Source organism: Chinchilla lanigera, unplaced genomic scaffold (genome assembly GCF_000276665.1).
Source record: "Chinchilla lanigera isolate Chin_1 unplaced genomic scaffold, ChiLan1.0 scaffold00019, whole genome shotgun sequence".
Lineage (NCBI taxonomy): Eukaryota > Metazoa > Chordata > Mammalia > Rodentia > Chinchillidae > Chinchilla > Chinchilla lanigera.
In genome coordinates, this window is record NW_004955420.1 from 15,030,787 (window position 1) to 15,056,701 (window position 25,915).

Sequence of the window (25,915 nt, forward strand, 5' to 3'; positions counted from 1 at the left end):
CCCCTGGAAAGGAAACTCCATACTCGTTCTGTCTGGACCTTGTGATAAAATGTTACTGTTAATTTCATTTTTATTATTTGGTTAAATTGTGCTTATAATCTTTGGAAACACAGAAATATTATATATACAATAGTAATTAATATTACAATGAGTTTGTTCAGCTTGCAGTTTTTTGTGTGTTTATCTCACTCATTTTGCCATGTGCTCAAGATTTTAAACACACATGTGCACACACACATGCACACAGACACACATACCCACACTTGTGTCAGTCAGGTTACAGATATCAGGGCCAACAGTCATTCTTCTTGAAAGGTAGGGAGTAGATGCTGCTGGGTCCTAAGCACTGACCTCAAAACACAGTTTCAGGAGGAAAGTTATTATATTATGGTCTTTATTTTACACATGAAATAGAGGTGTATGGAATTTGTCTAACTTGCCAGATCTCAAGGTGGTAAAACTACCAGCTAATAAAGGCTGAATTTGAACACAAGCTCTCCAAATTCAGAGAACAGCATGGCCTTAACCACTTTGCTCTACCACCTGCTGTGAAATTGGACATCCAGGCTCATAGTCTCCCTTGATCAGCCCGCACAAGCCTCTCATTCCATTCCCTCCGCTTTGCTGCCAGATGTTACAGGATGAGGAGCACCGATTCCTGTTTTTAAATGACCACACCAAGACCAGCACAGAGAAGCAGCTGGAATCCAGATCTTTTCCAGAGCCAAGTTTGCTTTGTACCTCTATACCTTACTGGGACTTCTGCCATTATCTTAGACTTTCGTTTAAGGTCTAAGAACAAAAGCCACCTTCTGTTATACTTGTTTGTGTGTTTGAATCTCTCTATTAAGCCAAAGGTGGCAAATATGACTTGACTTAATAATGTGGTCTTTGTACTCGATGTTCACCGAATAATTTGGGAATACATTTAAAAATTAGTCTTTTTGTACAGTCATTTGGACATTTTATATCTAAAAACCTTTAAGGGGTTTAACCCCTAACATTTGAAGGAGAGGAGAGTCCATAGACTAGATTGCCTATACCTCTATTTTTTCCATGTATTTCAAAAAAGTCAACTTAGTTCTGTTTACATGTTATGTAGAATGTTTTCTGCATGCACAGAGAAATGTGATTACAAATATCTTTGGAAGAGGATTAGTGATAACTTGTACCTGCGTGAACAAAATGAATGAGGGTCCTATTAAAAACCTATGGACTGAGGCTTTCATTAAGCAAATTAAATCTGCAGCTCTGCTACTCTCCCCTCTGCCCCAGTTCCACAGCTCCTGGGAATAAAGCAGCGACCTGGGAGTTCTTGCACCCGCTCCTCAGAAGGGTCCTGCCAACTCTGCATTGTCCCGCTGGATTTGCAGTCAGATGTCTGAGGCTGGCAGACCCTGGGCAGGCAGTGAGTTCTTTCGCTGTAAGTTGGGCACAAAAAGATTGGCATGGGAGCAGCCTCCTTTGAGACAGCTGCTCTGGGAGAACGCAGTGAGCAAGGAGCAGCCAGAAATTCCTCCTAGCCAGGGTGACTTGTGGGAGGAGTTCAGTTTGCTAAGTATTGTCATTTGCTGGGAGAAGGTGTGTGCTCGAGGAGGAGTGTAACCTGGAGGATCCTAAACCCTTTTAGCCAGTCTGGGCACAGCAGCCGCGGTGGCTCTGCCAGTTCGTCCTGCAAGTGTCTGCTCAGGAGGGCGAGGGAGGAAGAGTGGCATCACTTTTTCATGGGGGACAGCTGTAGGAAGGAGCAGAAGGCGGTGCTCAATGAAGGCCAAGAAAATGAGATGGTAAGATTTCAACACCATTCCTCTCTTTCCGCTCCCTCCGCCCAGACAGACAGACAGACAGACAGAGAGACAGACACACACACACATGCACACACACCCTCACTGATACACACACATTTCTCACCACTTTGGCTCTGGGATATCACGAGAAAAGGGGATCATGTCCAAGAAATCTCTCTGTCCCACAAAGGCAACCTCTGACAGCAGGCGTTTGTGAGAATGAAAATATTGTATTCATTTTTATCAAGAATGTTTTCTTCTTAAATAAAGCAGACAGGGAGAGAAGCACAGCGCCACTTGATAATTCATCTCTGAGCCTTGTCAGTAGAGCAAGTCTGTTCAAGACTTCCAGTCATTTCAGGGGTCCCTAATGTGAAGAGCGGGGCTCCCCAACAGGAAGAAGAAAACATCAATAGTGAAACAGCAGCCGGCTGGGTCTTTGACCTTCTTCTCTTCTCACAAATCTTGTTTGCCAAGACTGCTGGACAGGGAAGACATAAAATATTAACAATTATCAGCCTACACACGTTTCTTTTCACTTCTAGAGTTTTACTTGTAGCTCCCTAGTTATAGAGATTGGTTACAGCAAACTTCCCGTAGTTCATTTTGTCTTTTATTTTAAATGTGTTCTCATCTTGGGAAGTGTGAGAAAATCAAAGATGACTCTTATGTTCTTAGTGAATTTAAAGTTATATTTCTCAATTACAATGTAATCGAGAGAGAGTTAGAAATGTGTACTTCTTTTAATAAGGTCTTTCTGCTAACTGTGTAAGCATAATCTTTTATGCCAGTAATGATGTAATTAAAATGTTAAAATGTGATGCTTTCATTCTATAATAGCATCTTTTTTATCTCCCTGGAATTAATACACAAATAACAAACCCAAAAGATATTTACTTAAAATGTTTTCTTGGTTAATTGCTCGAGCCCTGCCTATTAAATTCTTTGTTCTAAAACTGGTCTTTCAAGTTTAATCTGCTTACCTGTTCCCATAGCAACAACACTTTTTTTTGGACCTTCAAGAGTAGACTTCTTCTATCAAAGCTGAAAAAAATTATAAAGAAATAAAAGGCCCTGTAACTCAGATAGCTTTCTTAACCAGGCCCTTTATTTCTTTTGGACATGACTGCTGAGTGACAGTTGCCTCCCAGGCTCTACACAAATGTCTCCAGAAATGACTTTCTGGTCTCATGTTGGGTAGCATCCTTATTTCTCTGAAGTGTTCTCTGGAGAGAAATATATTCCATTACTCATTATCTTAAGTTGAAAATTCTATTCTCATCTGGAACACTCACACCAGAAAGCAGGAGTTCCTTTTCTGTACTGGTGTGTGTGGCATCCTTCTTCACTTACAAACTCACCTGTTCTTTTCCCATCTACTCATTTCTGCTCTTTGGCAACGTATTTGCGACGCATTATTAAGAATCATCATTGAGATTCATCTATTTTCCAGAAAACATGCTTGGTTCTAGGGAAATTATTGCCTCTTCCCTAGCTTAACAAAATGTTCCCAACAAAGTGATTTTCTTCATCACAGCCTCTCCAAAAACACAGGGTATCAACCTAGTTTTGTGTGCATCTGCGGGTGTAGCTGGGACAGGGCCTCTGCAGTGGGAAGGGATGCCGTGCTTGCTGCTGAGAAGTCAGTGGCCCGTGGCTCAGTAGGGGTGTAGCATTACTGTGTGCTCAAAGCTCCCCGTCCTGTTCTGCTTGCAGAAATCTGGCTACTTGTTGGTGCCATATCTGACATCGTGTCCCTTTGTCACTCACTCCTCTTTTGTTGAGAGCAGTAACCTTCAAAAATTAGCAAGCTAGCTTACATATATTCTACACATTCTTATCAAAAAATGTCAAGTTGTTGTGATTCTCATTATAAAGATGGGGCAGTAGATGCACAGGGAATTTACCTAAAGTCGAAGCAGCCAATAAATCTAGAGTTAAAATGCTACATTGGTTAGTTTCTGTTTGTAGCTCTGTATCTCTGGACCCAGACATAACCCACTGGTACCTCTGAAGTTCTTCTGGGGGACATTGGACTCTTGGTAGAACCCATTTCCTCCCGATAAAACAGCAAAGGACAACATCTGATATTCCTAGATTCAGGATATGTTCTGGAATACACGACTTGCATGTCCTAAAATGTCCGACTCCTCTGACTTCCAGGATAATCCCTTTTAGGAAGTCAAGATTGTCTAAAAATACCTGACACCAGTGTTTGCAGTTTCCTTATAAGCACCCTGAGTTTGGACATTTGCAAAAGTGATTTCTCTGATGATAGAGATAACATCTGGTTTCAAGAGAAAGCAGCATTCTGGAACTTAGTTCTCGTATTACGATAGAATGGGAATACTTAGCTGGCCAATGACAGTGGGATAATTTCCTATTCTAGAATAGAAGAAACAGGAGCAAAAGAGCTACTCTAGGTTACTTGGTGGTCATATTGCTCAGGGAAAAATGAGGCAGGAATGAAAGGAAAAAGAATTTGTGGGAGAACAAAGACGGGGGAGGGAGAAAGTGACCTTCAGAAAAGTTCATCTGATCGCTGCTTCCTACAGGGCTCAAACAGGAGATCCTCAGAGCACATTGTGACCAAGCAGAAGGTGGGCTCTTGGTGGCCTCAGGCTGGCCACTGTCCTGCTCTAACCTCAGTGTAATATGTGTAAAATGGAAGTGGTCCTTGTGACCCTGCCTATCTTGCAGGGCTCTTAGGAGGGTTAGCTGGAACATCTATATGGAAGTATTTTGAGCTTTTAATACTTTCAGAGTGTGAGCTGCTATTGTCTAAACAAAGACAGGTGGAGTCAGGGCCTCCACAATGAAGCAACCGAATGAATCCAAGCACACATAAAATGAGGTCATCTCTTCTCAGTAAGTAATGACTCGAGAAATATGTATTCATTTGTCCTCTGTAGGGACTGTATGGAGGGGTCCTGAGTTTCCTAGTACCTGCCCCGTGGCACTCACCTTGGGAAAATGCCTATTTGACATTCACTTCTTTTAGTTGTAAAGTGTGACAAGAGGAGCACAACTCTCCCTGAGTTCTGATATTACATATTTCTATTTTGAGAGGACTTACAGTCATTAGCGTTCATTTCCTTATACCATGACTGAACAAAGATAGCATGGTTTAATCCAAACATTGCTCAGACTAATGAATTATAATCTTCCTGGTTTCTGACCATAAAGACAACATGGAGATTTTTTTTTTTAAATTGAAATGACCAATAAGGTCTAAAGAGTGAAATAAATATGATTCATGAGTTTATATCTAGGTGAGCATTATCATATTAGTGACTCTTCCATACTTCTAAAAATATATAAATAAAATTCACCACTTTCTAATTATTTTACTACACTTTCACATTATCTATACTCTTCAGGTTTTATCTGTTGTATCTGCGGTATAGAAATCCTACATAATGCTGCACAGCTGCACGTCTCTCTCCAATTCCTTATTCAGTTCCTTATTAAAGTACATTCGTAGCTTAAAATGCATAATGTTTGTAGTATTTATACCATGAAAATCTGCAAATACTGCAGTAGGACTTCCATCTTGCTCTGTTTAAAGTTGGCTGTTAAATATAAGGGGTGGTCAAAATACATGGTGAATGTTTAAATTAAAAATTTTATTACAGTAAAATAATTAGTACAGTAAAAGATATATTGCCCCAAATCCTCCTCTTTTATGAGTGTTTTTATGAGGTATGAAGCTTAAGAATCTCTCTTTTGTAACAGTAGCAAACAAGAAACTACCGAGGCAGAAATTTCAATAGGTATTAGGGTGGAGGTAAGCCGTGAGGTAGATTGCATTCATTTAGCACAATTTGTTGTAATGCATGGAAATTACAGTGAAGCATACTTTTCACACCAAATATTTGGAAATAAGGAGAAAAAGGTTATGTTCAGGAAGTTAAACTTTTAAAAGTGGAAACCATTTAAAACTTTCAAATATTTAAGGAAGCTTGTAGAGAAATGCAAAATTGTTTTCAAGAGACAAAATGCCTCCCAGGACAACAACATTTGTAATTTGATTGAATAATTAATTTGTGTGAGGAAGGCACATAGTGGTGAGGATGAGAGATGGTCAGAGAAGATTCCAGAGCCCGCTTCAAGCACTGTGCTTGCATCTGGGTTCATAGGTACAACAATTCCGACGGAGCCAGTGGCGCTGGAGAGAGAGGATGCAGTCTTAATTCCAACCCACACACAAGGGTGATGGAAAAATAAAACGTACATTCAAATTTTAAAAATTTATTACAGTAAAAAACACATGGTCATCAACACCCCTCAAAATATTCCCAGTTATTTGCAAAACATGGCAATGTATCCTTATCCACTTTATTCACCGGATCTGGCACCGCGGGCTTCTGGTTCTTCTCCAAAGTTAAAATGACCACGAAAGGTCAATATTTTGAATAGGTTCAGGACGCTGAGGCATCCAAGACAGCACAACTAAAGACCCTCAGGAAAGAGGACTTCCAGCACTGCTTCAGAAAGTGGCAAGAACCATGGGATGAGTGTGTTCAAAAGAGAGGGGGAGAATTTTGAGGAGAATTCGTGGCAAAGCATTTTTTACTGTGATAAAAAATTTTAAATTTCAACCTTTTCTGTATTTTTCAATTGCACTTTGCGTTAACCAGAACACTGAGTATATTATTTCCTTATAACTTCCTTTTTTAAACCTACCAGATGTGCCCAAATAGGATTTGGATGTCATCTATTTGTTGTTTTGTTTTGTTTTTTGTCTTTTTTGAGACAGGGTCTCGCTGTGCAGTCAGACTGTCCTTGAACTCACTTTGTAGCCCAGGCTGGTCTCAAACTCACAATGATCCTCCTGCCTCAGCCTCCTGAGTGCTGGGATTACAGACGTGAGCCACTATGCCCGGCTTGGATGTTATCTATTTGCGCTATACATCATGACAAAGCAAATGAAAATCAGTCACAATCTAGAGAGACTCATATACATACTCACAGCTACTTATTTAAAAATTTTTTTCATGACAGAGTCTCACTATGTTGTCTAGGCTGGTCTTGAACTTCTAAGCTCAAGTGATTTTCGTGTTTCTAGCTCCAAGTAGCTTGGAGTATAGTGCAAGCCACTGTGGCCAGTAACAAATACATATTTTTAAACAAAAAAATGGAATTATTCATCTGTACTCTTTAGTTTGAAGGCTATTATTTTCATTACACCTCGAATGTACTGTGGATATATTTTTTCCGTAATAACAGTGCCATGTAACTATTTCAATGTATTTGGAGAAACTGTACGGCATTAAACCTTCCATGTTGGATGCTTATGTTATTTTTAATTTTGTTTTGACTGTGCACGACTTTGTATGTGTATTTTTACATGGCAGGCTTTTTCCTCAGGATGAAGGTATAGAAATAGCACTGCTGCATTAATGATAATGCTCATTTTGATGGATAAATAATACTCAATTGCTCTCCGCAAGCTTGTGATTTTAACAATTTACTCTGAACAGCAATCCTTTTTTTGAGATACTTTCTCCTTCATACTTGCCCATGTTGGGCATTATCAGTGTTTTTAACTTTGGCTCATCTAGTGTGTGAAAATAATGATTTATGGCTGTATTCGTTTTGCATTTCCTTGATTTGAGGTTAGATGCACCTTTATATGCTTATCTGGCATTTATACATTTTGTTTTACTATAGTGTCTTAATTTTGTTCCTGATGTGATACCAACTAGTATTATGCTAAAGGCTGAATTTAATGTTTGCATGTTTTTAAAAAATAGAATGTGGTTGATTTTACCTTGTTCTACCGTGCTGCAGATCAGAAACAAGTGGATGATACCCAACTAGGGTGTGCTTATTGTATTTGGATGTGTATGGGGATAAAAAAATGAACTTGGGAGGAAACAATATGTCCAGCGCTGTGCTATTTTTTTTTTCCTTTTTTCTATTTTTTTTTTTTTTTTTTGGTACTGGGAATCAAATTCAGGACCTTGTGCTTGCCAGGCTGGTGCTTGTGCCACTGAGCTATATCCCCAGCCCCATGTGCTAGTGAATATTTAACATAATTAATTATGTTAACTAGCAACTAAAAACTAGTGAATATGGAAATGCATGACAGCCTTTTTGAACTTCCAGGTCATTTCTGACACCCTAGCAAGACGTAGGTGCTACAAGGGGCAGTGATGTGGCAGCAGGTGTTGTGTGGTCTGGGCCCCATGGAAAGCCCTGTCGTACCTGTCATCAGCATGAGGTGGGACATTTGTTCCCATCAGTCACTTGGCTCACTTCGGGAGCTGATGTTCCCCTTCTCCTCTCTGACGGCCGGGAGTAGAGCAGAAGCACCTCCCCCACCTTGTGGCCACTTACTTATTATGCTCCATGAGCACCTCTGAGTTGAGTTGGTTGCCAATGTTAACTAGCGAACCCACAGACCTCATACTGGAGGAATTGTGTTCGGGCTGAGACATTTTGTCAGCTCAAACATTCAGGAAGCCGGGCCACGGGCCAAGTCTGATGTCTTTATTCTTCATTCATGCTGGAAAACTCCCATGAAGTCAACTCATCCTTGACACAAGCTCTTGAGGAGTGAGATTTCATTGCTCAGAGGACAGGGACCCTGTGATTCACCTTTCTGTAGCCTCCCCTTGCCTGGGGGAGGTTGTGTATTTCCACTACCCTTGGACCTGAGCATGGTGCCTGGCACAGACACTAGGGCATACTGGACAGTAACAGTAAACTCTCTTAACCTGCAACTTCCCATTCTGAGAAGAACAGGGAGGCATCAGGCCTCAAAAGAAGAACTGGTCTGAGTAATTTAAAGACAAAGCTGAAAATTCTGGGCTTTCATTTGAAATGGTCAATAATTTCACAAATTTGTCAATTGGTGTTTTTCTTCCCTAAGCATAAACAAAGCTTATTCTTCAGAGTTAATTAACTGTACTGCACTCTTTTTTCATGAGATACTTTATTTTATCCTTCTATCTATTCATTTATGAACTCCACAGATATTTAAGAAACCGCTGCTCTGTGCCAGGAGTCCTCTGGGCTAACCAAGGAGGATTCTGAATGAATAACAAACAGTTCCTGTTTTCAAGGAGTTCACAGCTGAGTGGGCAAGACCAAGTACGGACTCTGTGGGGACTAGTGCAAAATGGAAATGAGTGACCCTTGGTCAGCAGTTATTAAGAATTTCAGAGTGGTGATAGCAGTGCATTAAAATCAAGGGTCCTTCTGAGCCTGGGGCCCTGTGTGACGGCACCTAATATGAACACCTGACACATTAGCTGTCCTTGCGGGAGCTGTGTATTCAGAGCCGTGGGCACATGGAATAAGGAACACTTCAGTCCAAATCAACTTCAAGGGAAAATGATGGTATTTAACTTCTCCAGAGGAGTAGGTGAGACTGTAAGAGACTTTTATATAAGATATCCTATTAAGTGTAAATTTTCTTCTTTTTAATAATTCCTGAACATTGGCCCATGAAGTAATTCTACTAGAATCAAGTTGGGGAATACGTAAAAATAGATTCTTAGGCTTCATTCTAGACATGCTGGATTAGAATCTTTGAAGGTAGAGCTGGATTTAATCAGAAAGGCTGAAGGAAGGTGAATCCACAAGAGATGTGAAACAAGGAATGATCTGGTGGGGTCTGCCTCTTTGAAGGCATGAGGTGAGGGAGGCTTGCTGGAGGAAGAGAGATTAGTGAAGAGGTATTTGAAAAGGTCCAGAGGAGAGGACCGGAAGTACAGTATGGCCCTGTCAGAGAGGATGATGAACAGAGGAGGAGCTGAGAGGTAAATAGAATTGTGAAGACTTCATAACCCATAGATATAGGCTGACGAAGAAGGGGTGAACAAGGTGAGCAGTTACTAGGGGTGCCACTCACGTTCCTGCCTTGTTCAATGGAGGCAGATGCTGCCTTCATTTAATCCCAGGAACAAGTTTGGATGGTAGAATTTGTAGCATATTTTCATTTCGATTTGAGACAAGTCCGGGCCAAGAACTTCTGACATACTGATTTACTTAATCCTCTCAGCAATTCCATGAGAAGTTATTCTCTCTTTTCTAACCAGGAAAACAGAGGCACAGAATTGTTAAGTGACACACCCAGGTTCACTTGGCTAAGTAAATAGCAGTCTATGGCTTACTTTGTTGCCTTAAATAATGGTTTACTGCTTCTTTGTTTTTGCAGAATTCTGGGAGTGTTATTTTACTTGTTAATGGTAGAAAAAAACAGTGGGGCATAATTGAAAGAAACACATCTGGAGGCTGGAGACCAGGATTGTAGTTGTTTGCTCTGCTGTTGCTTATTTACTCTTATAACCTTAAAGCAAATCATGGTCATCTCTCTGGCTTTGCCTTACAAGGTAGAGATAATAACACTTCATTGCATAAATGCAGATGATTTCCTGAAGTTTTTTTCTTTTCTAACACACACACACACATATACACACATGATGAACTTTTTTTTTTTTTGTCTTTTTGAGACAGGCTCTCCCTATGCAGTTCAGGCTGGCCTTGAGCTCACTTTGTAGCCCAGACTGGTCTTGAACTCGCAACAATCCTCCTGCCTCAGCCTCCCAAGTGCTGGGATTGCAGGCGTGCACCACCATGCCAGGCGAAAACATTTTTTATTCATTCTTTTTTTTTATTTTAGAGATAAAAAACTAACAAAACAACAATGAAAACAAAATCAAAACAATACAAAAACAACAAAAATGATACATAGCCTCAAAATAAAATCACATAAAACCACTGTGTAACATTTTTAAAAATTTAAAGGGTACTGTCGACTTTCTTCAAGGTGCTGTGCATTTTTATAGTCAGGGAAAGGAAAACACCTGTCGAGTCTTTATGTTAAGTTGCTTTATGAATTACTCACAAGTAGTTGTGAGGCAGTTGCTTTATGAATTACTGACAAGTAAGGGATAAAGAGCAGTGATCAGTGATTTACCTTATGTGAAGTGGGAACTAGAAAGTGCTGGCAGTTTCTGTGTGTTACTAACAATGAATAAAGAGTATTGGTCAACGATTAACTCAAGCTGAAATTATAGGGTCTTCAGACAAGTGGAGGAGAACACAGGATCTTGGCCTTCAAAGGGATTGGTGATTGGCCACTGTCTAGAGGAAATTCATTCCTGGGTTCCAGTTTCAAGGGTTTGTGAAGATTAACCACGTAGCACCATCCACCTAGATGACCCACAGCTCCCTCTGAAGGCCCACGATTGAAGTTCTTAAAAGCAGCCTGAGACAATAGCCCAGATAGAACTGAAGGGCGGCTTGGGATGCAGCCTCCTCCATCCCACCCTCCACCCAGGCTGCTCTTATGAGCAATGAGCTTATTTATATCCTAGATACCCCATCAGAACAAGAACAGAGTGAGTGGAGCCCCAAAGTCCTGCACGATTTCCAGAGAAATATTATTTCTGCAGGCTTGGGTCCTCTAACTTTAGCAGATACACACAGCAGCCTAGATGAGTGAGTCCACTATTACGGATTCCCAGAATCCATTAGTTTTTTTGACGCCCCTGGCTGTAGGATTTTGGAACTCTGGTATTCAAGCTTCAGAAGCAGTGTAGAGAAGATGATACTATAAGGAGCACTCTATGTTTTGATGCCAGTTTCAAAAGAGAAGTAGCCGAGAATTAAGTTTGCATAGACAGAAAATATAAATCTAAGTAATAAATAAGGTTGCTTTTCATGGCGCAGATTTACTTCAGCTTCATTCCTCTTCAACTTGGAAATGCCAAGTATCCTAAGGACTTCTCAGTTTGGAGAGAAGACCCTATGTAGGTTTTTTCTTTAGGCAGTTCCAAGAGGCAAGTTTTCATTTTCCATTTTCTCTGACCATCAGAATGTTGTCTACTGGCTTGTTCTTCCCAGAATACATCATACACTTTTGCTGTTTAAAATGAAGTTTTATTGTGTTGTCCAGGCTGGTCTCAGACTCCTGGTCTCAAGCGATCCTCCCACCTCAGGCTTCTGAATGTAGGGACGATCAGTGTCTGCCGTCATACTGGGCTGTATACTTTCTTCACCCTAATAGCTGGCCAGTAGATCCTGCTCATCTCTCAAACCCTTCTCAAATCTCTTCCCTTCACAAAGCCACCAGGGAAGCCTCTGGTCATCCCTCTTCCTTACCTGGTCTAGCTTTGAATTCGCAGTTTTGGGAATTTATTTATTTATTTATTTATTTATTTATTTTACTAAGGTTTACAGTAGAGTCATGTGCTTATTTTTCTCACACAATAGATTATGAATTATTATCAGTAGAGATGTGTCTTATTTCTCACATCTGTACTGTATTATGTCATAATGAATTTACTTGATGGATTTCTGATGAGGTGAGTTGAAGATTTTTGTACATGTATTACAAGTTTCTTTTTTTCCTGACTCAACTGGGTTAATTCCAATTTTACCAAAGCAGGCGCTAAGAAACTGCATAATTTGTTCAAATCCGGCATTTAAGATACAGCAAAAACAGAACTGTAGTCTTGGTAGCTAGACTCCAAAGCTTCTGCCTGCTCTCACCTATTAAAAATCTACTGTCTTTATGCCTTCAATGTAGACCATCCCTACTAGGATCACTAATACATAACCCTAAGACGGTGTGTATTAGTTCAACAGTGAATTTTGAGCTTGTGTGAAACAAAACCTCCAGGCCCGTTTTTATGAAAGGCATGGGACTCTGCTCTTTTGGAAACAGAAATGGACACAGATCGCTGGACATCCTCTTAGTTTTTAGAAATTGATTCAAAACTGCACCACAGAAGTGGTCTCTCTTTATGCCCCTCTGCTTCCCTAGTGGGGCCTCCTGGCTTGCTGCTTAGCCCATGGCTTGTTGAGAAGGTCACTCGTTCCAGAGTTGGGCTCAGGCAGTCTCTTGGTACCTGGGCTTCAGGCACAGGGACTTTGTTATGAACAGAACTATCCATTCCGTAGGGCAGTCACACATGTCTTTTACTTATGGTTCCTGTGCTCTTCTAGTTATTGCTTGGGCTTAGTTTTAATGTAGAATCCTGGTTTCATCGTGGTTAGTGGTAGAGCAGTTTTACTTCTGTCCTTCCCCCAGCATCCATGGATTTTCTTGTGTGCCCTGGAAGAGAAAGGAATTGAACTTCATCTGTTGCTGCCTCATCTCAGCAGTGCAAATTGTTAGAGAGAAGTCAGAGGAAACATGAGCCTGTCTGTTGGAGCCGTTAGTCACCTCCTTCACACCGGAGCTATAAGGAGACCCTTCCCTGATACCCGCCTCTGGGCCAGGCTTTCTCATGAGCACCGATCTGGGTCTGTGGACAAGGGATACTGAAGGAATGGGAATTTTTTTTTTTTTTTTTTGTCTTTTTGAGACAGGGTCTCCCTGTGCAGTTCACGTTGACCTTGAGCTTATTTTGTAGCCCAGGCTGATCTCAAACTCACCATGATTCTCCTGCCTCAGCTTCTCGAGTGCTGGGATTACAGGCACGCGCTACCACACCTGGCCTCAAGGGAATTCTTTTTGGATTGGACAGTTTAAACTAGTCCGAACTTTCAGTAGCCCACACTTGGCCTTTATGGATTTGTTAAAACTTTAGCTGACTTCTTCTTGTCTGCTTGTATGACAGTCATTACTTTCTCCTATGATTTACAAAAGATAAAAACATCCTTCTACCCTTTCTCTTTTGGAGGAACTTTTCCTTCTTTGGAATGTGGGTTATTTGATTGACTTGAAACATTAGCTACCTGATGGGCTAAAGAAATTTTATGATTCTGTGTGTTTTTTTTTTTTTACTTGGTGGTTAGGAGAAGTACGAAGTTTTTTGTAGCATTCTATAGAGGCAAAAGCCCAGAAGAGAAACCTTTGAAAATCAGACAAAGCATGTATTAATCACTACCCTAATCAGTTAGGTAACACTGGCTGTCAGAAGAGTGTGTGAGACTAATTTGGCAAGACTTAGTTTGGTGATACTCTTGGTAATTTCTTCATTATTTTTTTCTGTGCTTTGGGTCTATTATATATGTTATGGATTTTCTGCAGGAATTTATGTTAAATTTAAAAAGTTGTTTAACTGGCATGACATCACATTTTGTTGTTTGCTCAAAATGGTAACACTTCAGCTGTTAAACAGACAAAAATCAGACTGTGAATTTTGTTCCTATAGTACACTCATATTTGGTCACTGCTTAAATCACATGACTAACATTCAATTATCTGATTGTTAAGTAGGATGATTCTTATTTTTAGTTCTCTATCCCTATTATCTGTCTGAGAATCTAGTTTTTAGTAAACTTTCTTTTTTTTTTTTTTTTAAAAAGGAGGTTTATTTGCATATAGGAGATTTTTCAGAGCACTTATTTATTTAGAAACAGAATACAATTGGGGGTATTTCTCATGTTTCTCCCTTGCAAGTTAAGTTGATACCTTGAAACAAAGATGAAATTTCTTAAACATGGTACGCTTTTACTTTTTTTTTTGATACTGGGAATCGAACTCTGGACCTCCCACTTGCCAGGCAGGTGCTTGTGCCTCTGAACCATATTCCCGGCCCAGTAAACTTTTATATAGTTAGAACTTTTTAGGTGGCAAGGAACTGAAAAACTCAACTTAAATCATCTGAGGCAAATTAATTTGTTAGTTCAATTAAGAAATCCATGTATAATTCTATCTTCGGGCACAACTTGAGCCAGAGGAAAAAGGTGCATTGGTGCTGGCTTTCTTCCTACTGATTAAACATCCCTCTACATGTGGATAGAAAGGTGTCATGCTGGTTTAATTCTCAGATTCCACATGGGGCTTTCTGATACCTTTAGGGTTATATATCCCTAGGTACCAGACCACTGGAAAAGAAGAACTTTCTTTCTTTCAATACTGATTCCTTCTTTTTTTTGTTTTTTTTTTTTTCTGGTACCAGGAATTGAACTCATGACCTTGTGCTTGCCAGGAAGGTGCTGTGCCGCTGAGCTAAATCCCCAGCCCCTTCAATACTCATTTCTTTTCAGGGATCTCACTGGGACATTTTTGTTTTTCACATCGGTTAGTGGAGTCTGGAGAATTCCATGTGTGTGGTCACATGTCACCTCTTAGAGTGGGTCCGAGGCAACTGGACAAGAAGCACAACCACTGAGAAAGGGCACGGATGTGGCTTGCCAGAAGAGAGTGGAAGTATTGGAAACTATTATTTGGAGTGAGCAAAAGGCCACTTGAGCAGTCTAAAATGGAGTTGAGTACTTTGCCAGTGGACAATCTGAGGGTCAATCTGATGGTCAGTAAATAATAGGTGTACGGAACTGAGCAAGTACTGTTTAAAATGGTCGGGTTTCCAGGGTGGTTCTCTTTGCCAGAGAAAATGTAAGATAGAGCTTTCCTTTGGTATTTTTGATATCTGTGAACAGGTAGAAAGGCACTTTTCAAAAATACGTAATTTATTTCTTGATTTTACAAGTGAAATGTGTTAAACGATTGAAATGTGTAAAATACAGAAAATTATAATGTAAAAGAGTCACCATGATACCATCACCAGAGGCAAATATCATCAGTATCTTGTTTGATGCATCTCTTTCCCAGGCATTTTGTTTGTTTGTGTCTATCCTTTTTCAATTAAATTTTATATCAAATTACATAATTTTGTGTTCCTTCTCTCTATTTAATATTTTTCCATATACTTTTACTATGTTTTTAAAAATACTTGGTAGACATTATTTTAATGGCCATATAATAGTATTTAATAATTGCCCTTTTGTAACGTACATGAGTTGGTGTTTATTTACCACTACAAATGATATTACAATGCACTTCTCTGGCTGTAAATCTTGCTTGTGTTTTGCATAATCTAGACAGATTCTTTTCTTTCTTTCTTTCTTTCTTTCTTTCTTTCTTTCTTTCTTTCTTTCTTTCTCTCTCTCTTTCTTTCTTTCCTTCTCTCTCTCTTTCTTTCTTTCTTTCTTTCTTTTTTTTCTTGGCAGAGAGCCTGTCCTAAAGCCCCTCTGAAATCTGAATATGTATAAATCTAATTTGGCTTTTACTGCCCCTCTCAAAAGTAGAGAAGTCATCTTATAATTAGTGGCTCAGTTGGCATGAAGGGATGTAGTTTTTATGCTCAAAAATGTCATATTTCCTATCCATTATCCAGGCAGTATGAAGAAGATTGTGCTTTAGGGCATTGTGAAGTTTTTCTTTTATTTAAAGATTTTCCAAGCAAAAGGCATAATGTCCATGAATCCATTTTCGCTAGGTGGGCGAAACGGACTGTAGTGATCAACTGGGGGGCCTTCACAATTTCATCTCCGAGTTGCCTGTCTAGCTCCCTGCTGCTGTTTCTATCCTATGAGGATTAAGCAAAAGTTACAATTCCTGTTATCTCAGTATCAAATTCTATCCCTTATGGTCACAGCTGCAGCACTGGCTCTTTAATAAAGCCTTGATTGTTGGGCTTTCAAACTCACGGGAAGGAAAATCCAATCATCTTATTTCTGAAATTTTATAAAGTTCTCAGGGCAGGAAAAATTAATTTTAAATTTTAACAACCTTAAAATTAACTAACCATTAAAAACAGCAAAAGAATATGAGAATAAAGGTGAAATATTTTATTAGTCCAAGAATATACTTTTCTAATTAATTGTAAATGGCTTATTGATCTGTACACTATTATATCCCCAATGCTTAGAAAAGTTCATGACAATAGTAAGTCCACAATATATATTTTTGGAATAAATAAATGATCAGTAATGGGTGAATAAAACCAGTTGTAGCTATATTTCAGAGTCATAGAAAATAGGATACACATCCAGAGTTAAACAAGGGTTAGAATCTGGAGAAACTGGTGATTGGTTTGTTACATTGCACCTGTTTTACGGTACCGTAGAGTTTCAGATCCAAAGCTTCTTGAAAGGTTATTTTATCTTCTCCTGCCTCTAACTTCCGCCATCCAACTTTTGCTTAAATGCCCTCAGAGAAGGAAACTTACCAGGAGGCAAACTATGTCCTTGTAGGAGAGAGCTGACGATTAAAAAAATCTCTTCTTGATGTTGAACTGAAATACGTTTCCATTAGTTTCATTCATTAGTCCAACTTTTTTTTTTTTTTTTTTGCCTCCTTGGGCCACCTGTCAAAAATCAGCTTCTGTCTTCCTCATTTCCACAACTTACATATGTAAAACTTGATCTCCCCCATCCTTCATCGTCATGCCTTGGGCATCCTTTCTCAGTCCCTGCAGCCGCTTTTCATGTGGTGCGATTCTTTGACACTGGCCTCAGAAAGTCTTGGGAAGATATTCTGTATGAGAGTCTCAATGCTCTCTTGATGTGGTTTTCTCTTTGAAATCCACAGGGATTCTGAGACTGAGGAGCATCTTCTAGGAAGAATAGAGCAGAGATAATTGTCACTAAGGTCATTAGAGGCAAGGAGTCCAGACCAGAGATATCACCTAAAAGTTAGATAAATCTGATTCCTGCCTAATAATAATAAACATGTATTGACTACTTACTAGGTCCTATGCCTATTGCTAAGCACACAGCACATGGGATACTTCATTTTGAATTTTCAGTAGCTCTACTGAGTAGGTATTATCACTACAGGTACAAAGACAACACTTGTGTTTTCTCTATGGCAGGCACCTGCAAAGTAGGGCCTACGGGTGAAATCTGACCCCTCCCAACTGGTTGTTTTGCAGAAGAGCTGAGTAGTGGTGAGAGAGACAACTGGTATGGGCCACAGGACTGAAAATATTTTCTAGCTGGTACTTCACAGGAAAAAATTGTTTCTCCCTGCTCTTTCCCTCTCCAGTCTCATTCTATTCCTAATTTCTTGCTATGATTTGAATCATTCCTTTATTGCCATAATAAAATCATTTGCTAAGATTGTCCCAGTGTTTCAATGTGCTGGTTTAGCAGAATGCTAAGAGGACCTGGGCTGGTGGCTTGAAGGGCTATGCACAGACTCTCAGAGAGGTCAATGGATATTTACAAGCTTCTTGACCCTGCTTAGAAGCCTGAGTTCTTTTTTTAACATGGATTCTTCCATTTACCATTCATTTTATGTGAGGGACTTCACCTTGCCTGACCTGTGTTTTCCCTTTTTCTAAATAGATGTAGATCTGTAGGATCTGCCTGATTTGGTCACTCATCTGTCCTTCATTTTGAAGTTACCCTGAAATTTAACCTATTGCATTTGTAACCAAAACCCAGTGGATTGGAAAGCCTCTGAAGTATGGACTTCTCTATAGAGGAAACCACTTCGAGATAACCTAATTAAACTCATTCATTTTCTTAAAAATACAGTTGTTTTGGTGATTGTTATGGTTTGTGTCTAGATGTACCCCCAAGGCCTCAGTTAATTATGGGGCCAGCTTCTACAGTTTTTGACTGATCCATAGTCCAATGCTGGGGTGTGAGTGCTACACCCACCCTGAGGCAGGTAGCTTGCATACAATATAAGGGGAAGAGGCTTGCTTGCTACTCTTCCCTTTCTGCTCTTGTTGTTTTTGCTGTCTTCCACTGCCATGAACTGTTGCCCTCTGCCATGTGCCACTCTGTCTTGGAGCCAGCCAAGTGTGGATTGAAACCTCCACAAACTGTGAGCTAAATAAACCTTTCCTTCCTTAATTTTGGGTGTCAGGTATTTTGTCTCAGCAACAAGAGAAAAGTAACTAAGACAGTAATGATTCTTAGAGATGCCCATGTATTTGCAAGAAGTGCGATGCTATGTACCCTTTACCTAGTTTCCCCCACTGGTCACATCTTGCATAACTAATAGTTCAGTATCACAATCAGGATAGTGACATTGATACAGTCAAGATACAGAACATTTCCGTTACTATAAGGATCTACCATTAGGTCTTTTTATAGGTACATCTACTTTCTGCCCACCTATACCCCTTCCTTACACCCTGGCAACCACTAATTAATTATACTCTATATTTTTATAATTTTCTTATTTCAAAAAATGCTAATAAAAATGCAGTATACAACTTTTGAAATGACATTTTCCCCCAGCACCAGGGATTGAATTCAGCTGAGGGTGTAGCTAGCACTGAGCTATAGCCTCAGCCCTTTAAACATTTTTTTAGTTTGAGTCAGGCTGGCCTCTAACTTGTGATCATCTGCCTCAGTCTGGAATTACAGATGTGTGCTACTGGACTTGGCTTGGAGATGAGTTTTTAAAATTAGCTTCTCTAGATTTGGATATATGTTGTCCTGTGCATTGCATATATTCCTTTTTATTGCTGAATAATATTTCATAGTGTCATGGTTCATTTGACCATTCACCCATTGAAGGGTATCTGACTGTTTCCAGGTGTGGTGTGCATATATTTTCTCCTCATCAATAGCTTTCCTTTTTCTCCTCTACACAGGCTCTTTCATGCATCAAAAGTTTTAAATTTTGAAGTCCAACATATCAATTTTTCCTTTTATAGACAGGGCTCTTGGTGCTTTTTCTGAGTCCAAGATGCTTTTGGATCTAAGAACTCTTCCTTTGCTTAGCTCTAGGTCCTGATTTTCTACAATTTTTAGAAAACATTTATGCTTTCTTTTTCAGGGTATGTGATGACTTCATTTTTTTGTGTGTAAGATGCTTGAGACTTTTGTAAGACTTTCTTTGCCTACAGATGTCCAATTGCTTGAACACTATTTGTTTAAAAGGCTATTTTTTTTCTCCATTGAGTTGCTTTGTGCATGTGTCAGAAGTCAACTGGGCATCTCTGTCCTTGGGTTTCTCCTGTGCCAATGTCCAGCAGTCTTGATTATGGCAGCTATAGTATGAGTCTTGAAATCAGATGGAATGATTGTTTCCCTTTCATTCTCATTGAAAAAATTACTTTATCTATTATGGTTCATTGACTTTTCTCTATGTATTTAGCATTGTCTTAATTATATGTACAAAAAGATCTTGATAGTGATTACATTAACTCTCTGTACAAACTTGGGAAGAATTAAAATCTTTACAATGCTAAGCCAATGAACATGGCTCAGCTGTCAAGTTATTTAGATCTTTGATTTCTTCTACCAGCATTTTGATGTTTTCAGCTTACAAGTCTTGTTTGTGTTTTGTTAGAGCTATATCTAGTTCATTGTTTTTGAGTGACTGTAAGTAGTCTTATATTTTTAACTTTAGTACTCACCTATTCATTAACAGGATGTGGAAATGTGATTAATTATTGTATGTTTATCTTGTATCTTGTGACCTTACTGAACTCACTTTTAGCTCTAGGAGTTGTTTTGTTTTTGTAGATTTCTTGGGATTTTCTAGATACAACCTATATCATGTGGGGGCTGGGGATTTAGCTCAGCGGCAAAGTGCCTGCCTGGGAAGCGCAAGGTCGTGAGTTCAGTTCCCGGTACCAGAGAAAAAACCAAAAACAAACAAACAAACAAAAAACAAAAAAACAACCTATATCATGTGCAAACAGGGACAGTTTTATTTCTGTATGCCTTTCATTTCCCTTTCTTATCTAGCTGCAAATTCTAGAATGATGCTAAATATGTAGAGAGAGTGGTCACATTTGTCTTGTTTCTAATTTAATGAGGAAAAATTCAATTTCTTACTATGGAATATATTAACTGCAGGTTCTTAAAGATGATTTTGGTCAAATTGAGAATATTCCCTTTTATTCCCACTTTTCTGAAAGTTTTTTATCATGAGTGAGTATGAAATTCTGTCCGACATTTTGTTGGATTGATTAATACCTTGCGACTTTTCTTCCTTAATCTGTTAGCATGGTGGTTTGCTAAATCAACTCTGACTGATATTTCTTTAGAGATGGAAGCAGCTTGCAGCTCTGGAATAAACCACTTAGTCACTGTGTATAATTCTTTTAACATAGCGCTGAATTCTATTTGCTAAAATTGTACTAAGGACATTGGCTTTTATATCCCTGAGGGATATTGGTCTGTAGTTTGGGTTTTTTTCCTAGTTTGTCTGATTGTGTTGCCAGCTTCAGGCAATTAATTCAGAAAAGTTCTATCCTCTTTTATTTTTCTGAAAGAGGTTGGATAGAAATGATATTAGCTGTTTAAAGGTTTAGTAGAATTTTTCAGAGATACAGGTGATCTTTGGTAATTTAAAAAGTATGAATTTAATTTTCTTAATAGTAAAATGGCTATTCAAGTCATCTATTTAATATTGAGCATGTTTTAGTAGTTTGTGTTTTTCAAGGAACTGATCCATTTTATCTAAATTGTCAAATGTATGTGTGCAGGACGGGCTTGTTTATGGTATTCTCTTATTTTCTTTTAATGATCTCGTTCCTGATATTGGTAATCCTGTTTTCTTTGTTTTGCTGGTGGTTTATCAATATTATTTTTAAATATCAATGATATTTTTAAAGAAGCAGCTGTTTTATTGATTTTTCTATTGTTTTATGTTCACAGTTTCATTGATTTTCTTATCATTATTACTGCCTTTCTTCTGTTTGTTGTGGACTAGTGTGCTTTTTCTTTTTCAAGGTTCTTGAAGTAGGAACTTAGATTACTGCATTGGAAATTTCATCTTTCCTAATATATGCAGTTAGTGCTACAAATTTTGATTAGCATGTGCCCTAAGTTGTGTCCCACAAATTTTATTATGCTATGCTTTTTATTTTGGTTTACTTAAATGTATTTTAAACATTTTCTTCAGACTTTCTCTTTGACTCATGAATTATTCAGAAATATGTTGGTTAGGTTCCAAGAATTTAGAGATTGTCCACTTGTATCACTGCTACTGATTTTTAGCTTTAGTCTATTGTTGGGGAACACACTGTGATTTCAGTTCTTTGAAATTTGTTGAGGTGTGCTCATGGCCTGAGGTACCTTAAGATTTGTTTTATGAGCACTTGAATAAAAATGTGTGGTCTGCTACTGTTGGATTGAATGTCCTATAAATAACAATCCAATCCTGTTGATCAGTGATGCTCTCAATTCTTCTATATTTTTATTTGTGTTCTGTCTAGTTGCTTTCTTCATAAACTTTTGAGAAAAGGGTGTTAAAGTCTTAAATGGAATTATGGATTTGTTTATTCTTTTAGTTCTATCAGTTTTTGCTTGATATATTTTTCCATCTCTGGTTCATGCTCATTTAGGATCTCTGTGTCTTCTTGGTAGATTGAACTTTGTGTTTCAATATAGTGTTCTGGTCTGTTTTTCATAATTTCTTTTATTCTGAAGTCTACTTGTCTGCTAAGGTTACACTTGCCTTCTTTTAATTAACCTTTACCTGATATATCCTTTTATGTGTCTTACTTCCAACTTTCCTATATTGTTATATTTGAAGAAGTTTCTTATAGATTGCATATACTAGGGTTATGTATTTCAATGCATAATTATGATCTTTGTATTTTAATTGCTATATTTAGGTTATTTATATTTAATGTAATTGTTGATATATTAGAATTTATGTCTGCTATTTTACTTTCACTTTACTGTCTTGTGTTTTATTGTTCCTGTGTTTTCTTTTTCCTGCTTTTCATGGATCATTTGAACAACTTTTAAAATTCCATTTTGATTTAGATGTAGTGTTTTTGAGTGTCTCTCTCTATATTGCTTTTATAATGGTTGCTCTAGATATTACATTATATACATATAATTTACAGTTTACTGGTATTTCTCTTTATCAGATTAAGTTTAGAAAACCTTATCTTTTCATGCTTTCCTCCTCCTCCTTTATGTAACTTTCCCAGCCAGGCGTGGTGGCACATGCCTGTAAGCCCAGCACTCAGGAGGCTGAGGCAGGAGGATCGTTGCGAGTTCGAGGCCAGCCTAGGCTACAAAGTGAGCTCAAGGCCAGCCTGAACTGCATAGCGAGACCCTGTCTCAAAAAGACAAAAAAAATATAACTTTCCTAAACATTCTAACTATATTTAGAACCATGTCAACTATACCATTACATGTCATTACATTATTATTATCATTATTATTATTACTTGAGATGGGATCCCACTATGTTACCCAGGCTGGCCTTGATGATTGGCTGGCTGGACTCAAATGATTCTCCTGTGAAAGCAGCTTCTCAAGTAGCTGGGGCTACAGGTTCATGTCACCACAACTGGTGTAATTTTATAATTATTATAATTTTTGCCACAACCATCAAGTGTAATTTAGAAAACATAAAAGGGGAAGGAAATTCAATCATATTTATTCTTAATATTGCTTCTCATAGTCTCTCTTTCCTCCTGATATTCAAAGGTGTGTGTATGTGTGTGTGTATGCGCACACACACGTGCACATGTGTTACTGGGACTGAAATCAGAGGTGCTTTGCCACAGAGCTACATCCTTGTCCCTTTTTATGTTATGACTTTTGAAACAAGATTTCACTACATTGCCCAGACTGTCCTTGAACTTTTGATCCTCCTGCCTCAGCAGGAGGCTTGCACCACCTCACAAAAATTTCATTTAGCTATTCATTTAGGATTGGTATGCTATGTGCAAATTCTCTTAATTTTCCTTCATCTGAGTGCTTATTCATTTCATTTGTGAAGGGTGTTTTTCACTGCATATGAGACTTTTGCACTGGTCATTTCTTGTTTCCAGCACTGGAGATGTGCCATGCTTCACCCTGATGGCCTTCACAGCTCCTAATGAGAAATCTGCAGTTATTCAAGTTCTTTTATCTGATAGGTAGTTTTCTGACTACTTTTGAGATTTTTATATATATTTAGCTTTCATAGCTTTGAGTATTAGGCTTCCTTCTATGGATTTCTTTGGATTTATTCTTTTTGGGATTCATTCAGCTTCTTGAAATTTGTATGTTGATGTGTTTTTCTAAATTTGGGAAATTTTCATCTATTATTTTTTTGGAGTGCTTTTTCAGTCATGTCCTGTTCCTCTTCTCCCAGGACTCCAAGGCACAAACAGTTACATCTCTTGTTGTAATTTTGTATGTCTTTGAGGCTCTGTTCAGATTTCTAGTCTGTAGTCTGTCTATAGATTGGGCAACTTTTATTCTTGTTCTAGTTTTTACTTCACTGAACCCTCTTTCCCTGTATTCTACTATTGAGCTATCAACTGGGATTTTAAATTTCAGTTGTTGTATTACTCAGCTCACTATTTTCCATTTGGTTCTACTTTACATCTTCTATTTCTTTTCTGAGATATTCTGTTTTTTTATTTAAGTGTGCACATAATTGTTACAGCATTTCATTACTGGCTACTTAAAATCTTTATTAGATAATTCAGACATCTCTCTTACCTAGGTGTTGACATGTATTGTCTTTTTCCTTTCACTTTGAGGCCTTTCTAGTTCTTTATGTGATGAGTGATTATTTTGAAAAATTAAGTCTGAAACTTTTGGGCATTATTTTATAAGACTGGATCTTTTAAAACTTAGGTCATATTTGGCTTCTGTTTGACATAATTCCAGTGGGAGAAGAGCATAGCACTGCCCCGTTATTGCCCATTTGTAGTGGAAGTTCAGGATCTCCACTCAATCTCCACTGGCAGTGGAAGATTGGGTGATGGTTTCCTCATCACTGTCAATGTAGGTAGGAGTGGAAGTCTGTGCTCTCTATTGGCTTGGTACCACTCTGGCTTTAAAGATTAGGAATGCCTCACTCCTGCTCCTCAGATGGCTTCCAACGTTGCCACTGGAATCTTGACTCCCCACTGGGCTTCCTCTGACAGCATCTCAGCATGAAGCTGGAAGGGAGCGTGGTAAAGGTTTGTAAGGACAGAGGCCCAGGCTGCACACAGCCTCCACTGATACCAGGGGGGGGGGAAGGGTACTCATTTCCATCTGGTGGGCATGGAAGCCTCAGTTCCCTTAGGCTTTCTCTGACCCCATCCTGCAAGTGGTTTGGAGCACCTCATTATAGCCAGGTGAAGATGGAAGTTTTGGCTTCCCACTTGGTCTTTGCTTGTGGAGGTAGGTGGGAACAGGCTACATTTTTTTTTTTCCTATGGAGTTTGGTTAAGGTAGAATGCTTATTGTCTTAAAGTTTTCTGTATTGCTAAATTGCCCCTTTTCTGCTCTTTTGGTTGAAGAGAATTGGCTTTTGTTGTGGTGTTTTGTTTTCCTTCTCCTCCCACTCTTCCCTTTCTCCTCCCTCTCCCTTCCCTTTCCCCTCCTCCTCTCTCCTTCTTATTCTTTTGCCTCCTCATCTTCTTCTTCCTCCATGGCTTTCATCTTTTTGGCTGTTATTTATGGGTTGCATGTTTTTGTGGTTGAACTAGTTAGGAATCAAAAAAATTAACTCTCCTCCATGTTATTTTTTATTTTTGAGTATAATTTTGAGAGCACAGAGAAGTACTAGGAAATAAATAACTATCTGCTTCGATTCTGTCATCTTTAACGTTTGGATATTTTCTTCCAGCTTTCTGTCCCTATACATGTTCTAATGTGTTACCGAATGCAAATTATAAATGCCTTTGTTCATTTTGACACTATGAAAATTCCTTTATACTATTAAAATTTGTTATAAATGTAATCATTGATGATTAAGCAATATTCCATTTTGAGGATATACCATAATTCACTTACTGTTTTCCCTGTGGTGGGCAGTTGAGTTCTTTGTAATATGTATGCATTATCCTTGTGCATAAAAATATGAAATGCTTGCAGAACTGTACCTTTTCATTTAAGATTATTTCCTTAAGTAGATTCCTAGAAATAGTGATTGCATTACTGCACCAAAAAATTAAGAACACTCCTAAGGCTGTTGATAAATATTCTAACTGCTTTCCAGAAAGTTTATAGCATTTTATGAAGCATCCAACCGGTTTAGTGCAACACTGGAGTTGCTTTTTGTTCAGCTTTTAGGGCAAAAGTCTTGGCCAATTGATAGACAGAAATAGCATCTCATGTTTTTTTTTTTTTTTTTTCTCTCACTTCATTCAAGTTTGATGTAATTTAATTTGCTAATGGTTTATTAGCTATAAATCCTCATACTGGGTGCTAAAATGACAGTGAATAAAAAGATGTAAAAGACATATTCTCACTCTGGGACTCAAAGTACGAATAGTGGTGATTAATAAATGCTGAACGTTCACCACAATCCAGGCATGATAGAGAGCCCTTCCTTGTCCTCGTTGTGGTCTGGGAAGTTGATATTTGTAACCCCATGGAAAAGTCATTGGAATTCTAGCAAATTAATTCCAATCTATCACTTCCAGTGCAACCCATGGTGAGAAGAGCGAGTAAGGCTTATTTGTAGTTGTGGGCAGTCCAGGGGGCTCTAAGTCCAGCTAGGAGGATGGTAACTGGAA

General features: G+C 38.6%; 1 protein-coding gene across 1 annotated transcript in view; it reads left to right on the plus strand.

Annotated features, from left to right (window-relative positions):
- Positions 1-1,583: 1,583 nt before the first annotated feature.
- Atp13a4 (ATPase type 13A4) overlaps positions 1,584-25,915 on the plus strand; it is a 146,821-nt gene continuing 122,489 nt past the window's right edge. Inside the window, exon 1 of the mRNA XM_005383209.2 lies at positions 1,584-1,787. Within this exon, the coding sequence (XP_005383266.1) occupies positions 1,725-1,787 (63 nt within the window). The 5' untranslated portion in view covers positions 1,584-1,724. The remainder of the gene's footprint in view (positions 1,788-25,915) is intronic.